Source organism: Sapajus apella, unplaced genomic scaffold (genome assembly GCF_009761245.1).
Source record: "Sapajus apella isolate SASKATOON/1434 unplaced genomic scaffold, GSC_monkey_1.0 scaffold61, whole genome shotgun sequence".
In the NCBI taxonomy this organism is placed as follows: Eukaryota; Metazoa; Chordata; class Mammalia; order Primates; family Cebidae; genus Sapajus; species Sapajus apella.
The window spans coordinates 4,621,071-4,640,107 of NW_022437001.1; the positions used below are offsets into that span (position 1 = coordinate 4,621,071).

Sequence of the window (19,037 nt, forward strand, 5' to 3'; positions counted from 1 at the left end):
TTGGTATGTTTATGTTTGGAAAGAGTTACTGTAATTACATGTCCATACTGTTTCTTAACAAGGCCATGTATTAAATATGGAGGGTGGCTTCTCTATGATCCAAAGACTCCAAAGGCGTTGGAGTCAGAAGATTTAGATTTAAACCCAACTTTGTCACTATGTCTTTGACTTTGGGCAAGTAACCCACCTCACTAAGTCCTCCGTTTCTTTTTTGCCTGCCTTAAAATTCCCAGAATTACTTTGAATATCTACTAAGTTAACATTTGTAAATACTATTTGCAGACTCAAAAGACTGTATTATAGCAAACATGTTACTTTTATTTAGATCCAAAACAGTTTTATATGATCACTTCTCTTATCTGACATCTGGACAACTTATAGACAATACTCTGTTATGTCAGCATCCAAAAGGTAACCGTTTTAAAAGTTGCTTTTAATAAGTAGAATATGTTTTGTGGCTTAGTAAATGCAATTTTAGAATGTCTTTTAGAGTAATATTGCTATAACTGACTCTAATTTTTTAATGTGAATTTATTTGTTAGCTATGGAGACCAAAGGCTACCACAGTCTCCCTGAAGGTCTAGATATGGAAAGACGGTGGGGTCAAGTTTCTCAGGCTGTGGAGCATTCTTCCCTGGGATCTACAGAGAGGACCGATGAGAATAACTACATGGAGATTGTCAACGTAAGCTGTGTTTCCGGTGCTATTCCAAACAACAGTACTCAAGGAAGCAGCAAAGAAAAACACGAACTACTCCCTTGCCTTCAGCAAGACAATAATCGGCCTGGGATTTTAACATCTGATATTAAAACTGAGCTGGAATCTAAGGAACTTTCAGCAACTGTAGCTGAGTCCATGGGTTTATATATGGATTCTGTAAGAGATGCTGACTATTCCTATGAACAGCAGAACCAACAAAGAAGCATGAGTCCAGCTAAGATTTATCAAAATGTTGAACAGCTGGTGAAATTTTACAAAGAAAATGGCCATCGTCCTTCCACTCTAAGTTGTGTGAACAGGCCCTTGAGATCATTTATGTCTGACTCTGTGAGCTCCGTGAATGGTGGCGTCCTGCGCGCCATTGTTAAAAGCCCTATCATGTGTCATGAGAAAAGCCCGTCTGTTTGCAGCCCTCTGAACATGACATCTTCGGTTTGCAGCCCTGCTGGAATCAGCTCTGTGTCCTCCACCACAGCCAGCTTTGGCAGTTTTCCAGTGCACAGCCCCATCACCCAGGGAACTCCTCTGACATGCTCCCCTAATGTTGAAAACCGAGGGTCCAGGTCACACAGCCCTGCACATGCTAGCAACGTGGGCTCTCCTCTCTCGAGTCCATTAAGTAGCATGAAATCCTCAATTTCCAGCCCTCCAAGTCACTGCAGTGTAAAATCTCCGGTCTCCAGTCCCAATAATGTCACTCTGAGATCCTCTGTTTCTAGCCCTGCAAATATCAACAACTCAAGGTGCTCCGTTTCCAGCCCTTCCAACACTAATAACAGATCCACGCTTTCCAGTCCGGCAGCCAGTACTGTGGGATCTATCTGTAGCCCTGTAAACAATGCCTTCAGCTACACTGCTTCTGGCACCTCTGCAGGATCCAGTACGTCGCGGGATGTGGTTCCCAGTCCAGACACACAGGAGAAGGGTGCTCAAGAAGTCCCTTTTCCTAAGACTGAGGAAGTAGAGAGTGCCATCTCAAATGGTGTGACTGGCCAGCTTAATATTGTCCAGTACATAAAACCAGAACCAGATGGAGCTTTTAGCAGCTCATGTCTAGGAGGAAATAGCAAAATAAATTCGGATTCTCCATTCTCAGTACCAATAAAGCAAGAATCAACCAAGCATTCATGTTCAGGCACCTCTTTTAAAGGGAATCCAACAGTAAACCCATTTCCCTTTATGGATGGCTCATATTTTTCCTTTATGGATGATAAAGACTATTATTCCTTATCAGGAATTTTAGGACCACCTGTGCCCGGCTTTGATGGTAACTGTGAAGGCAGTGGATTCCCAGTGGGTATTAAACAAGAACCAGATGACGGGAGCTATTATCCAGAGGCCAGCATCCCGTCATCAGCCATTGTTGGGGTGAATTCAGGTGGACAGTCCTTCCACTACAGGATTGGTGCTCAAGGTACAATATCTTTATCACGATCGGCTAGAGACCAATCTTTCCAACACCTGAGTTCCTTTCCTCCTGTCAATACTTTAGTGGAGTCATGGAAATCACACGGTGACCTGTCGTCTAGAAGAAGTGATGGATATCCAGTCTTAGAATACATTCCAGAAAATGTATCGAGGTAAGTTGGCTTTTTCCTTGTTTTTGAAAGTCATGGCTTTATAAACGTTGAAGGTTAGCATTATCCTTACAGTCGATAAATTGAACACTTCAGATTACTGTTTTAAGGATGGTCATATGGTGCTCCCATTTGCATGTTGATATAATGTTATTTTTTCGAAGTAGAGGGAAAGAGCATTCTTAAAATCACTTAGAAAGTATCTGCGTTGATTTTGAAGGGGCATAGGTAGGTGCCCCCCAATCCCCATTGCCTGTTTTATGTGTTTGGAAAATTTATGTTTTACTGACAGTTACTATATCTACTGTAGCAGACTAGTACTAGATTTTTTTCCTTTAGCTGTTTGCCGGTTTACTGAAATTGCTTTAGGTCAGTTTGTTCGTGGTCTTAGTCCTTTTTTATTATAGCTTTCTTTATTAATCATCACTTCATCGGTTGTGAAAAATAAAATTGAATCCTGTACCTGTTACCCACAAGCTTCCCTCCCTTCTGCCCTTTTCTAGGTAGGTTAATTATATGAAAGTTGTGGTTTTTCAATACAAATAAATCATTTCCTTAACTGTTGAGGGCTTTTGAAGACTCAGCATATCTAAAATTACTAACTGGACAATCTTGCTTTCTTATATTGGAAATGAAATATGTAACTGCAGTTTGAATTGGTATATTTATAACTTTTCAGATCTGCAAGAAGACATATTTTATTTACTGTAAAATATCTCTTGGCTTTCCTTGTTGCAGATAGCATGTTGTATATATTTAGAAAAAATAAGGAAGAGGTTTTCGATATGACTATAAAGGGTGGTTCTAAGTTATACAGTGAATACTTGGATTGGACTTTGCTTCGGTACTGTTTTTATTACTTGGTTGTGATAAATTATTCCTTTATGGACTATATAAAGAGTAGATTTCCTAGGTATAGTTCATTCCTTTGGCATCTAGAACTATGTGGATATTTTCCTTATGTCATTAAAAATTATTTTGTGGGAAATGTGTCTATCCCATTAGTAGGATACAGAGTTTACATGTGTTGCTGTAGCTTTCTCCTGTTTTTTCCCAAACCAAAAGCAAAAACTTTAATTTATGCATTCTTTTCATTGTCATTGGCTCAAATCTTGCTTTTCTTGCTTTTATGGAAGCAAACATTTCATAAAGGATACATTTTTATAGCTCCCCATAGCATGAACTATTCAATCATATTCTAATGCTGTCTCTTAAATTATAAGCTCTAACACGAGTCATGAGATAGCATGGCTGCCATCAGAACCAAACTCAGCATGTGTTTCACTGCTAGTGCTTTGCTTTACTTTTAGAGAAGGAAATTTTTTCATGTGATATGAATATTTTTGTAAATGATGTTTTTAGCGAGCTGGTATGAGGTCGTATAGCCTGGTAGTTAAAAACATGACTGGTTGAAATCCCAACTCTACTAATTAATTGTTTAGTTTTCTCAAGGTATAAAGGGATTAAACAGTAACCATCTCAAATGTAGTTAAAACAATTTAAATGAGTTAATTTATGAGAAATATTCTGAATTTCTTCCAATATGTTAGTATGCATTATATATGTTTTAGGTATTATGAAATGGTTTTATAATTTTTACTTCTTTTCTTATACGAAATTCCACAGAATCTTTTAAAGAAATATTTAAGCATTTGTTAAAGTAAATATTTGATAATTTCTTATGATCAAATCATTTTAAAAAATGATTATGTAGTACACCGTTGTTATTACAGTTCTATTTATGCTTTTTTAGTTTTAAAAACTTGCTTTGGGTAATGATATTTCTGGCAGAAATACTGCAGATGCAGTAAGCTAAAATGATTGTCTCTTACGTTTGTTCTATATCCCTATTTCTACTATTTTAAATATAGTTTTCATGCTAACGAAGCCCCTCCTGATGGTCCAGTGACCCATGCATAGCCTTAGACATGTTAGTATGAATTAGTGACCTTGAGCCTATCCTGCCTTTTTGGGCACAGGAGGCGGTGTCTTGTGTCTCCTCTTAAGTATTCCAAAATGCTTTATGTATTTGTTAATACAGTCAACAGGGATTCATTCCGCTTATATACATACATACTGGTTTTGTGCCAGCTAAATTTCCTAAAAACTTTAACGTAAAACTTTAATGTGATTTCACATCTCTTATAGATTAATGATTCTTTACAGCTTTTCTTGGTTAATAGTATCCAACGTATTTGTTTTGGTGATTATCAGAGTAAAAGCTCAGGGATCAGAGGAAATTTAGATGTTTTTCCAGATTTCAGTGTACACATCATATTTAACCTCATGCAAGTATCATCCTTGGTCTCTTATTTTGAACAAAAAATCCAACCTTTTTGCCTATTTCTTAAAATATGATCACTTGTTTCAGGGAATGCTGATAAATGAATGAATGAAATATAAAGGATCAAGGCAGTGTATACTGCTTCTAGGTTTAATAGTATCCTTCATCATTAGGTTGAACCTTGAGCTACAGTATTTTCTGGTAGATCTCAAATCATAGTTTGAGGGTTCCTGAGACCTTTTCAAGGAAGTTCATGAAGTCAGAAATGATGCATTGGTAAAATATCCACTCAAAATGGAACACAGATTAATGGATTTAGATATAATGGTGTACAAAAGTTCACTGATACTGTTTCAGATTCCACATTGAAACTAACTTCTAAGAAACTATTCAGTGTTAATTTTCAGTGTCGTATCAAAAATTCATATCTACAGTTATCCTAAACGGCCATTAAAATATTCTTCCCCTTTCCCAACAACATATCTGTATGAGACTAAATTTTCTTTATATGCTTCAAGAAAAGCATAGCACCACACACAGGTATGAAAATCTGGCTGTCTTCTATTAAGTGTGACAGTAGTCTTGCAAAAATGTTAAAACAGTGCCAGTCCTCTCACTAAGGTTTTTGTTTGGGGAAATACTGTTTCGTAAACAGTTTTCGTATTGTTTATGTTAATGCATAATGACTTATTTTTAAAAGATTTTAAAACATTTGTTTTAATTAATTTAAACTAATTTAATATTAGTTTTAATTCCCAATATGGTATTAATAGCTATACCTCACATAAACAAACGCTCTTTGGGATCCTTCATAGTTATTAAGAATGAAAAGGAGTTCTGAGATCCAGAAGCTGAGAACTGCTGGTCTGTTCTCTTCTGTACACCCTTTGGAGGTTAATGAAGAAAGAAGATATTACGTTATTTGTATTAGTGTTACTGAATATTACTCTGAGGAAGGAGTGTCCTATTCAAATAAGAAAAATGATTCTTGCCCAGATTAATTTTTTAAACGGACAGAAATGAGTAATGGCTGTGAGGTGTGTGTTGTCTTCATTTCAGTCTGTGGGCATTCTGTGAGAGTGGTGACGAAAGTCATCTGTTAATAATTTCCAGTGAATGAATTGTCTGAGTGCCAAATTGTAAAGTAAATTATGACAAAGCTAAATGTAAAGCCCTTAGAATGGACGCTGGACCTAGTTGTGTCAGGTAGATTAAAATTCCTCTGCTTGGACATCAACAAAACCTCTCTGAGCCTCAGTTTCTTCATTTTAAAGTGATTAAGTTGAACTAATCAGTTTGCTAATCAATAATGCTCTGCAGGAGCTGCCAATGTAACTTCCTTTGAAGAATTATAATAGAGTATCCTTTAACATACTTGCTAATCTAGTTTCAAGCATTTTGTAGTCACAAGTCTAGCTTCATGGTTTTCAGGGTAGTCTGGGTAGAAAAATATCATTTCCATTTACAATTTTAAAGTAAAAGTGAGGAGGGGTGGTCTACAATTTTACTTGAAAAGAGGAACTGTGCGTGTGTGTGTGTGTGTGTGTGTGTTTTAAACCAGATTTTTTTTTTTAAACAAACTCTGAAACTTACTATGAATTCCTTGTTCTTTTTATTTACACTATTCCTCATGGAAACAGGGCATTTCTGTTGACATAACACTGGCTGTTTATGGAGATAGTCATAGTCACTTTGATAGCATCATAACACAGTGCTAACATTGACTTAGACTTTTAAATGTAAAGTTTACTGTTTCAAAGGGCATATTCTGGTAGGTCTCGAGACAAGTAATTAGGTATTTATTTGAATATGTGCTGATTTTTTTCCCCCCGCAATAGAATGAAGTAGTTTAGTAAATAACCTATAGTTATTCTTTTATTTTACGATTGCTCCTGAAGTTTCCTTGAAACTCACATTATATGATAAACTAAAAGTGCCGGAATTCAGGGAGTTTGTGACAAAGTTTGCCCTTTTACTAAACTTTCAGAATAAACACTTGAGATGTAAATATCTCTATGTAATACAGTGTATGAAAGAATGGTGTGGGGAGGGGTGTGTGTGTGTGAGAGAAAGAGAGTATTGGTGCTTACTCTAATAAATAAATCCATTACAGCATTGCTTAGGTTATTTGGGAATGAAAACATGTAACTTTCTTTTACTTACTATTTGTCTCATAATATTCTGATTTTGAAATTGCTAATCTACCTAGAATTTCACCAGGAAAATATTTAAAACATTTTTATAAATTATTTTAAAATGAGAGTTGTTTCTCCTGGTATTCATTTTTCATTCACTTATTATATTTCTGAAAGAGTGACGATAATAAAATTAGTGTTTTATAATACACAAATCACTATGTACAGTGTACTTTTGTAAGTTTCATTTTTAAACACCACAGGTATCTTAGGTTTGCATGTCAGTATGTCTGCCTCTTATCATCTAAAATACTGGTTTATTATTTATGCCATACTTTAAAAATAATGCTGAGATAAAAGCCGTGGTTTCACTTAGATAACCTCAAATTATTCAACTTAATGCAGTTTTCATACCAGCAACATACTAGGGACTTACACTTTTGAATGTGAAGTTCATACCATGAGGACATCACTTATAGATTTGGTATTCAGTATTGCCTCTTGCAATATTGAAATTCTAGGTGTGTCTGACCTTTTCTGTCCTTGGAATGTTAGAGTAATAGCGGATGTGATATTGATCACCACTAATTTAGGAGCAACACTTTGCTTCTGTTCATACTTTGATGTCATTATGTTTTTCTGCAAAATAATACTGTTTTCTTCACTTTCAGCTGTTGCTTTAGTTTTGTACTACTCATTTGCTCATAAAATTTTTACCCTCACTGCTAAATAATTTATCATTTTCTTTCATTTACTAAATTCAAATTGAGAGAAAAATGTTAGTTTCTTGATTACATTTAAATATATCCATTAACTTGGATATCTTTGATGGCATTCCAGCATTTATTAGTGAAAACCATGGAAAAATATAAGCGTGCTAAATGGATAGTGTCTTCATTTTAAACATTAGGGTCTCTGGTTTTAAATTTGTCAAGTATAGGCTTTGTTTTTAGTTTTAAGGCTTTTATGTTGTTCCTTATATAGTAAGGTAATGATGACGTTAAAATGTAATTACATATAAGCACTTGTTAATTTATGCTCTAGAAACCTCTGGATTTATGATTTATTAGTGGTATGGCTAAGGCCAATGTTTCTATGTAGAAAAGTGGTAGAAATTGTTTGTGTTTTATGCTAGAAATAGAAAGCTGTAGTTTAAGGAAGGAAATGGGACAAACAAAAAGTAATTTGAATGCTTAAAAAGTTAATACCTTAGGGAGAGAGTATGAGATGATAACTGGCTATCTGGATTCATAACTGTGGCTATGACTTAATTTTATTCCTGATGCATACTTCATTGGTATGTAATGAATATTCACCTTATATATTAGGAGTTGTTGAGATAAATATACAGAGACTGTGATATAAAACTGAAATTTGGCTAGTAAGTGGCAAAAATTGACTTTAGATATTCTGACGGGGAGGTTATATGGGCAAGTCTTGGAAAATGGGGATGTGGGGGGTGTTCAGAGTTGGTATTTAGACTTGGCATTGAAAATTTTGCAGGGGATGGGGAGTGGGTACTTCCTGGTGGAGGGAGCTCTATGAGCAAAACCCTGGAGTTGGGGAGAAATCGCTGGGTGTGGCTGAGCCTCATGGTAGGCTGTGATGTGGGGGTTGGGGGTGAGAAAACCTGGAAGCGGCTAGTTGGAACTAGAAGGGAGTTGAACTTGAAACTTACAGTAAGAAATGTGTACTCAATTTGGTAAGTAATGAGTTGTTACGGAAATATTGGAGCAGGATGTGGCAGGAGAGGAAGTGCACTTGGGGAAAGGTTAATTGGGCAGTGTGTTTGTATGGAGGATTGGAGCATAAAGAACCTTGTTAAATTATTTCAGCTGTGTAGAAGGATGGGCACTAGGCTCTCTGGGGTAAGGATGTTGAGGGTAATAGAAAGAAGGGGGACAGGTTTGAGATATTACTGAAAAAGCCTATGTAAGTGTCTGTCTTTTTATATAAAAATTTTGAAATAATCACAAATTTACAAAAAAAGAAAGCATATTACAGAGAACTCTTATCACCAACGACATTCACTTACATAACCATAATATTACCATCAAAATCTGGATGTTACTAGCATCTACTCTTTTGCCGGTTATCCCAATAATACCTTTTATAGCAAAAGGATCTGGTTCAGAATTGTGTGTTCTTGCTTAGTTGTCATGTCTCTTTTAGTCTGGGTTAGTTCCTCAGTCTTTTCTAGATTTTGTGACTTAATACTGCTTTTGAAAACTGAAGGCCAGTTATTTGGTAGAAAGTCTTTCCATTGGGTTTTCTCATATGTTTCCTCACGTTCAAATCAACTGATGTACCTTTGGCAGGAATATCATGGTCTCCTAACGTTAGCATCAGGTTTTGTACCACCATCTCCCACTGGAATGGAAGGATAACGTAACAGAAAGACAGAAGGGCAGGATTCCACTCCCAGCTCTGTTCTGTGCATTCTTCTCATTGCATTCTGTCAGGTGGCATGTGATTTCCGTTTGGGTTGTTACTATTTATTTAGACCACTTGATTCAGGTGCTGTTTACAGGGTTTCTCCATGATAAAGTTGAGTAACTTTTTCCTTTTGCAGGTAGAATATATTCTGTGGAAGGTACTTCGAAACCGTGCAAGCACCCTATTCTTTGTCAGACTTTGTTTATTCATACGTTTATGTGTATTGGTGTGGCATCATTGTTTCTTGTTTTGTGAAGTGAGTTGCATACAGACTGTTACTGTCCTAAGTTTTGATGGTCAGAATGTTCCTGATTAAGCTGATGGAAGCCCAGTGAGGGTGCTTTCTGTGTCCCTTTGCCTTGTCTCCATGATTCCTTGAGCACATCCTTGCTTTAGGCCCATCTTGTACTTTTCCTGACCCAGACCTGGAATTGGCCATTTCTTCAAGGAGGGGTCCCATCCCTGAACACACTTTCCACTTTCTGATTGCAGCCTAATGCTACATTCTGGGTAATAGGGACACCCCACTTCCTATGGCTGCCCTCCTTTTCCCACCTATGCACAGACTCCTGTGCTGAGCTGTCCTCACCCTGCTTGGGTTCTGACACCCTCCACTAGAACACACACACACACACACCCCCCTTCCCGTCTCTGCTTGACTCTGACCTTCTACATCAGGTTTCAGAGCCACCCCTGGGCTTGATAGACCCAACTACAGGCCACCACAGTTGGCCACCCCGCTTCCCCACTGTGGATACCTACTTTTCTATGTCTTATGTAATGATTTTAGGACTAAATTTTTAAGGAAGAAGAAGGGGAGGAGCTGTTATTTGAGTAGAAATAATAAAGTATGTGGAAAATCAGCAAAAACATCATGTTACCACCTTAACTGTCATAGATAATGATGAGTAGTTAAGAGAAATGAAGAGGTCAGCCAGGCACAGTGTTATCCCAGCACTTTGGGAGGCCAGGTGGGTGTATCACTTAAGGCCAGGAGTTCAAGACCAGCCTGGCCAACATGGTGAAAACCCATCTCTACTTAAAATACAAAAATTAGCCAGGCATGGTGGTTCATGTCTGTAATCCCAGCTACTCAGGAGACTGAGACAAGAGAATTGCTTGAATGTGGGAGGTGGATGTTGCAGTGAGCCAAGATCTAAATGAAGAGGTCGAGAATAGGTTTGGAGCAGAGGTACTGTTACCTTGGCTTCATGAGTTTTAAGTGCCGAAACTACCTGTATTTGGAAACATTCTTCATATAGGTGGCAGTGTTGGTCTGGAGATCAGAGAGGCCTCTTCACAGAAATTGCAATTGAGGGAGTCAGTGTGGATGCTGTTAGGTTGGCGCAAAAGTATTTGTGGTTTTTGCCATTAAAGGTAATATTACTGGCCAGGTGCGGTGGCTCACGCGTGTAATCCCGGCACTTTGGGAGGCCAAGGTGGGTGGATGACGAGGTCAGGAGATTGAGACCATCCTGGCTAACATGGCGAAACCCCGTCTCTACTAAAAATACAAAAATTAGCTGGGCGTGTCTATGTGTGCCTGTAATCCTAGCTACCCAGGAGGCTGAGGCAGGATAATTCCTTGAACCCGAGAGGCGGAGGTTGTAGTGAGCCAAAATCATGCCACCGCAGTCCAGTCTGGCAACAGAGCTAGACTCCGTTTCAAAAAAAAGTAATATTACCCAGGGAGGGAATGTATATATTGATTTAAGTACAGTTTAAAGTGTATTTTGTTAGGAACTTGGAGGAATAGTGCCCCACTAAGAAAATGAGCAATACATCCTAATAAAGGAGACAGAATTATGTAGATGACCAGGATCGTGCTAAGTCATAGATGTCAAAGGGAAGAATCAGATAGTCTTAGAATTTCCAATAGAAGGGCTCCAAGACTATCTAGAAATCTGACCCATTCTGGTCTTGGATACTGAAACTAAGGCCCAGAGAAACCGCATGGCTTTTCCAGTATCATACAAAGTAGCTAGTAACCTGATGGGAGGGTTGGGAAGACCAGGAATAGAATCTAAGAGTTGGTGACAGATGGGTGCTGGTGATTTTCAAGAAGGGATTGGATTGGATTGTGATTGGCTAAGGAGTAAATGAGCATTGAAGAGGAGAGCCTGGGGGGTGGGGTGGAGGCACAGTGCTTACTCTTGGGAGTAAGTTTGCTTTGTCATCTGTTTTGGTGACAAAGGAAAATGGGTAGAGGGAAGAAATGGTAGCGCAAAGAAATGGCAGGCTCAGAGTAAGGATTTTGTTTGACAGGTGAAGTATGAAGAAGGCATTGGACTTGTGTTGAGACTGATTAAGGATTGATGGAGCAGTGTCCTGGGAAGGTGAGAATAGATATGGGACTGCAGGTAGCCTCAGAGTTAAATATTTAACTGTGAGGTTGAGCCTTACTACGTTTCGGCGCTTGCTGGTGACTGTCGTCACTATTTTACAGATATTAAAACTGAGATGGAGACGGTATTGTGATTTGCCTAAGGCTGCACAGTGAAGGCAAATGAAGAAACAGGTATTTGAGATAGAGAAGAAGAAGGCCGACTATCCTAAATAATAGGCAGCCAGATGGATCTTTTAAAAATGTGAATCGGATTATGTGGCTGATAGTTTAAAGCCCTCTGGTGGCTTTCCGTTGCAAGCAGCAGAAAGTAAAATAATTTAGGGTCTGTAAGGCACTAAATTACCAGGTCCTGATTGCTGTATTTAATATCTGTTCTTCCTTGCTCATTCCACATACTGATCTTTCTGTGGTTCCCGCAAACCAAGTCCCCTTCCTTTTGGGGGCCTCTGTATTTGCTGGTGCCTCTGCCAGGAAGGCTCTGCCTCCAGATTTTGGTTTCCTGCCTCTTTCTTGTCACTCAGGATTATTCAAATATCAGCCTCTCAGAGAGGCCTTCCCTGATCATCTTATTGAAAGTGGTGATCCGCTGCCTTCTAACACATTACCTTCTTTGCTGTCTTCATAGCAGTACCTGTCAGAATGATCTTTCTTTACTTCATTTCTGCTAGTTAGCATGTAAGCCGCCTGAGAGAAGGATCTCATCTGGCCTGTTACTTGTACATTTTCCATACCTGAAACAGTGCCAGGTATGTTGTTGATGTTCAGTAAATACTGAGAGAATCAATGGATGGATTGACTAGCAGAGGGAGTAGGTATGTATCTGGCATGGCTAGATATTGTTGATTATGTAATATTAAGAAAATTATTAAATGACAGAGTTCTACAGAGTTTAGCAAAAAAAAAAAAATCGTTTTGACCTCTGTCAGCATATTGTTAGGATTTTCCACAAAATAATTAACAAATACGGTTCTTCTTTTTTCTCATCTCAGTGTAATACAGTAGTTGGTAATGATGTATTCCAAGCTAATTTATGACTTACACTCTTAGTCTGTACAGTGAGGTTACTTCTTTTTAATTCCTACTATAAAATTCACTCTTTTGGTGTGCAGTTCTACATGTTTTGTGAAATGAGTAGTCATGTAACCACAACCCAATTGAAATACAGAAGAGTTCTATCACTCACTAAAATTCTCTTGGTCAACCCTTTTCCTCACTCCCAAACCCTAGTGACCACTGTCTGTGCCTTATTGGTATAATTTTGTTTTTTTCTATATTGTCTATAAATGGAATAGTACTTTATGTAGCCTTCAATTCTGGCTTCTTTCACTCAGTGTAATGCCTTTGAGATTCCTCCATATCATTTCTTATTTCAGTAGTTAGTTTCTGTTTATTGCTGAGTACTATTCCCTTTATGGCTGTATCACATTTTATTCATCCATTTACCTGTTGGTAGACATTTGGCTTGTTTCCAGTTTTGGCTACTGTAAATAAAGCCACTATAAGTATTTATATACACATATCTGCATGGACATATGCTTTATTTTTTTGTTCAGTAAAAACCTAGGAGTAGAATGGCTAGAACATACAATAGGGGTAATTTCAATTTTTAAGAAATTATCAAATTGTTTTCCAAAGTGTTTGTACCATGTTAATATTCCCACAAGCAGTGTATTAGAGGCCCAGTTCGTTACATCCTTTCCAACACTTGATAGTTTTTTTAAGCTTAGGCATTATAGTACATGTGTAGGGGTATCTCATTATGGTACATGTGTAGGAGTTTAGATTGGCATTTTGTTATGTTTTAATGATACCAAACATCTTCTCATGTGCTTATTTGCCATTCACATGCCTTCCTTTTATGCCTGCATACTCTTGCCCCTTTTTATTATATGGTCTTCATCTTTTTGAGTTCTGTTACCAATGTACTTTGATGCAAACTTTTTGATAGAAGACCTAAAACTAAGAGTACAATAGCTATTTAAAATTCTGCGTTGTCAGAGGAAAATGTAATAGACAATCTCCAAATTATTTCATCCCCACTGTGTTCTTAATGTGGGTGAACAAACAAATGAATATGAAACAAACCAGATATCCCTCCTATATTCATCTCTAGTTGAGGAAGATGGCTCACATGAGTGTATACAGCCCAGCCTTTCTTTTTGCCCCCTCCGCCAATTATGTGTGTGTTTGTGTGATGGAGATAAAGTTGTTATCAAAGATTAGAAAAGGAATAGTTCTGTGTGAGCTAGAATAGCCAAGGAGACCTTCGTACAGGAGGTGAAGATTTCAGTAGATGTTTGAAGATAGGTGGTATTTGAGGGGAAGTAGAGAGGGTATTCAAGGAATAAGTAATAGCACAAGTCAAGTGCTAGGCAGGGCAATTGAAACTTGCCTGCATGGGTTTAATGGTTGGGGAAAACTAGATTATAGACATCGGTGAATGCTGAAATGAAGTTTGGGGCACTGTTAATATAGCACTATTAAACTTTTTTTTTAAACTTAGGAATGACATAAAAGGGAGTAGAAAGGTTAACCTGGTAAGGGAAGTAAAAAATAAGGACTGAGACAAAAGCACAGTCTAGAGGCTGTCATGCTAGTAATTTAGGCAGATAGAGGCCCAAGTGGTGGGGATAGTGAGCGAGAGGTAAATGCTAGAGACAATTTAAAGGAAGAAATTATTGAATGCCAGGTTATCTGACCCAAAACCTGTTCCTTTTCCACTGCACTACTAAACCATGTGTGTTCACAGCACCACAAAAAGTAGATTGCCAAGGAATACAGGAAAGAAAAACAGGAGTTTATAGGAACAAGGAGAAACTTTAAGCAGAAACTTTATCACTCTAATGTGAGAGAAGAGGAGCAAAATCATTTTGTTTGAATGAAGGTAAAACTTGACAATTTCAATACCAAAATAGAAATATTTTTTATTAGACTTCAGAAAAAAAAATACTCCCAGGAAATGGAAACAGGAAAAGCCAACTACTGGTTTGGCAGAGTTGGAAAGCAAACTGGTGAAAGATTTATATAAATGAATTAGAAATAGTGACATATGGATTTTGATATGCATACAAGATCTAGGCTTTTTTGGAAGTCTATTAATTGTGTCCTCAAGTAACTGGTGTTTGAATTCACAGTACTCTTTCCAAAAGTAGAAATGTGCTTATTTTCTTCCATCACTTGGTAGAGTTTGTATTTACTTAAATATTTTTCCAATATGTTTGAGATTCTGGGTGCAAAGTTTCAGGGTATAGAGATGGAATGGGAACAGATATTCTTTAATTTATGCCAATTTGGATTCTTTTTTTTTGAAATGGAAATTATATCCTGAGAGGCTTTTGTTCTTGGAAATGTTAGGTATGACTAAAGAACTTACGATCATATAATACAAAGATTTTTTTTTTCTGCTTTTCTCTGACATTTTCTACCCAATCTAGGTAAGTATACATGTGAGTTATTCCCTTGAGATTTTTTAAAGTATTCTGGACTTTGTATATGTGGTAGAAATGATCATTTCATTGACATATATTTTGAACTTGGTTGCTATGTGTAAGGTGAAAATAGCATTTTTCCTTCTCTTAAGTACTGTTTTTTAGGGAAATGAAGAAATTGACGGATGCCTAGAGTAGAGGCAGGAGGAATTAATAAGCATAGCAACCTTTCACTGTGAAACTCTAAAGCTGATAGCTCCTACATTTGTATGACTTCTGAAACATTCAGATCCATGGGTGGCTCCTGGATGTCCATTAGCAGGTACCCCTATTTTGGAGCTAATTTTCATTTAACAAGTGAAATATTTTTACAAGGGAGTTTAATTTCATGAACCGTGCATTTTTTGAAGGCTGAATTTGTTGCCAGTACCTGAGAATGGAAGAGGTAAAGAATAGAATTCTGTGAACATAGCCTAGCCTCTATGATTTCATAATACTGAAGTATGGTTTTTTAAAAAATTAAATTCTTGGAAATTTTACTCTAGCAGGAATAAATAAATCTAGTATTCTGAGTGTTTTAACAAAAGTAGACATAAAACAAGTTAAAATTAATGGAGAAAATGGCTAGATGTCCATGACTGTCAGTCAGTACATTGTCAGTATCTCCCAGAAATGTAACTGATATTAAGCAAGCTGAGTTATTTCAAGGCATTGAATCCATGAAGAATAATCAATGTTTTCTCATCATGCTTTTTCTTATAATGTTGTGATACTTTTGATATTTCAGTTCCTTGGCTTTAAAAGGGGAGTGCCCTTTCCTGGACTTTGCCCGGGAGAAGAAAGAAAGACCATTTTAAGACAGAAAACATGGATATTTTAAAGAGAGGAATACGCTGCTATGTGAAATACCAGTTCTACTTAATAAACTCCCTGGAACCTATAACAAACAACAGTGCACATTAGAAGCACTTAATCCAAAAAGAGTTCTGAAGATGGATGGTGGTGATGGTTGCACAACAGTGTGAAAGTACTTAATGCCACTTAACTTAATGGTTAATATGGCAAATTTTATGAATATTTTATCATCATAAAAAAGCTAGTTTAGTCCTAAAAAATAGGGAGGTGCTGCATTGTCTAATAAATGCCGTATCATATATGTACTCTGTTCAGTACTGGTTTTCATTCAGCAAGTATTTATATAAGCACTTGACTCAGTCAAAGCCTAGTCCTCAGTGTATTAGTCTGTTCTTGTATTACTGTAAAGAAATACCGGAAACTAGGTAATTTATAAAGAAAAGAGGTTTAATTGGCTCATAGTTCTGCATGCTATACAGAAAACATGGAGGCATCTGCTCAGCTTCTGGGGAGGCCTCAGGAAACTTGTAATCATGGTGGAAGGTTAAAGGGGAACCAGGCAGGAGCAAGAGAAGGGATGGGGAGGTGTTACACACTTTTGAATAACCAGATCTCTTGAGAACTCTATCACCAGACAGCAGCAAGGGAATGGTGCTAAATCATTCTTGAAGGATCCACCCCTGTGATTCAGTCACCTTCTACCAGGCTCCCATCTCCAGCACTGGAGATGACAGTTTGACCTGACATTTGGATGGGGACACAGATCCAAACATATCACTGGTATGTGGTCAGAGTGGAAAATTAGAAAGTCCACACTTTTTAGGAACACTCAATCTAGATGCATTCAAGATCCCTTTACAAAGTAGGTTATGGTAGGTGTTATTCTGGAGATGACAAATACTGTTTTGAGAACATAGGGAACACTTAGAAATTAAATACTACTTCATTAATAAAATTATGTGATAGTTATAAGTAAATGTAATATGATTAGTCAATACCCTTGATCTGCAAACAGCACAGGAACCCATTTCATATTAGCTTAAATAAAATGGAATCTCTTGGCTAAAACAAATGGGAATTCAAGAAGTACACCTTAGGCTTGGCAAGATCGTAGGTTTCAAATGGTGTCATCCTAAATTTCTTGGTCTCCATCTACTAGGGCTTTTTATTCAGCTATGTTTTCTGGTCAGCATCACTCTGGGCTTATATTTTCATTAGTTATTCAGGTTAAAATGAATAACCTCTCTTGTTAGATTCTGATTTGTCTGCCTTGGGTCACTTGTCCAGCCTTTAGTAGGGGTGTTGTGTGTGTGTGCTCACATGAGTGGACATGTATGCATGTAGGTGTTGAGGGCTTGGTCTCACCCAACCCCATGGACTAAGAGTACAGGAAAATGTGTGTTCAAAGACTGTCCAAACAAAAACTGTACCCTATGTCAGTTTCGAAAATTGATCATACAGTCATTTGTTAATTATTCCCTGTTTAAATACGTTGGTCATATTGCTTTGCTAAGCATGCATTATCATTAGTAAGAATTATTATTGAAGTGATAATAATTGCTAGATACTAGTAATATTGTGATCTTGTGGAGAACAGAAAATTAATGATTGGAAAAGGCAAAAGCGACATGTTTTTGAGAGGGAGGATCTGATAGTTTTTTTTTATGGAGTACATTTACAAATGCTTTAATAATGAGAAAATTTAGTGCTAATCAGAATGTTTTCCAAAACGGTACACTGCATATAGATCATCAGTCACTGATACATAAAGAATGTTGTCATTATTCTAAAAAGCTCATTAAATTGGTCCCATGAATAAATATGGCTCTAGACTATCCAGCTCATTATCATCCACCTAGGAGCACGTAAGAAGTGTTTTATATAATATCTTCTTTGGCCCATTTGCTGATGGCTTCTGCCATTCTTGATGCAAATAATCTTTTCTGACTATGGAAGGATTACTAACAAAATAAATTTATACCTGCTCACTAGGAGGCTATACATACTTGCACATGTAATTTTGCTTATAGCTTCAGAAGATTCATGGGCCCCTTCCTTCCCCAACCATTTCATAAACCCATGGACTCCAGATTAAGAAGTCTTCCTTTTGGTCATTGTTAAAATGTAACTGCGTAGCAGAAAGAGAATCATCGTGATCGACTACCAATAGGACATTTATAGTTGAAAATGTAATTTGAGTTGTTTGTTCAGTGGTGCTAAGTTATTCATTTGTTCACATCTCATAACGTGGTAAATATTTATGCAAGATGGCTTTCCAGGCAAAAATAAAAACCCATGAAATAGAGAATGCAAAGTGACCCATATAAACAGGCTAGAGATAATATTTGAAAAAGATGAGGATTAAAGAGTTTGCAGATGTTAACAGGTAGAGAGATAGCATCCTCTAGGGAGGATATTATCAGGAGTCAGTGTAATCTTGGTAAATGGGAGAAAATGTTAAGAAATGAATGTATAGGAGAGTGGAAAACCAATTTCGAGGTCACTTCCTCTTACTCATTGTATGGCCTTGGGCAAGTTACCTACCCTCTCTAAGAATGAATTTTCTTCCACATCTGTAAAATAGCGACGCCAACACTCCTTTCTCCTATGCTATTGGGAAATTTTCTGAGCTAATCTACGTAAAGTACTCGCATGTAGAGAGTGTTCAGTAGAAATCTCAGTTCTTGAGGCCGGGCGCGGTGGCTCAAGCCTGTAATCCCAGCACTTTGGGAGGCCGAGGCGGGTGGATCACGAGGTCAAGAGATCGAGACCATCCTGGTCAGCATGGTGAAACCCCGTCTCTACTAAAAATACAAAAAATTAGCTGGGCATGGTGGTGCGTGCCTGTAATCCCAGCTACTCAGGAGGCTGAGGCAGGAGAATTGCCTGAACCCAGGAGGCAGAGGTTGCGGTGAGCCGAGATCGCGCCATTGCACTCCAGCCTGGGTAACATGAGTGAAACTCCGTCTCAAAAAAAAAAAAAAAAAAAAAAAAAAAAAAAAAAGAAATCTCAGTTCTTATTATTGTTGATTGTTATTAGTTTCAATTAAAATTGAAATAGAGGAATAGGAACAAATAGGAACTATGGATGCATAATTACTCATACGAGAGTATGACCTAAGCGATTCCATTTTGAAATGAATTAACAATGTAGTATTAATAAATTTAACCTCAAAACTAACATTATTATAGAGAGAGGAAATTCTTCTAGTTCTTTGTGCCCTTGTGAGAGCCTTAATTGAGAACTCTATTCT

General features: G+C 37.4%; 1 protein-coding gene across 2 annotated transcripts in view; it reads left to right on the forward strand.

Annotated features, from left to right (window-relative positions):
* Positions 1-19,037, forward strand: part of NR3C2 (nuclear receptor subfamily 3 group C member 2) — a 357,173-nt gene that overhangs the window by 5,038 nt on the left and 333,098 nt on the right. For both annotated transcript variants that reach the window (XM_032246540.1, XM_032246541.1), the window contains exon 2: positions 543-2,301. In XM_032246540.1, the coding sequence (XP_032102431.1) occupies positions 545-2,301 (1,757 nt within the window). In that variant the 5' untranslated portion in view covers positions 543-544. The remainder of the gene's footprint in view (positions 1-542; positions 2,302-19,037) is intronic.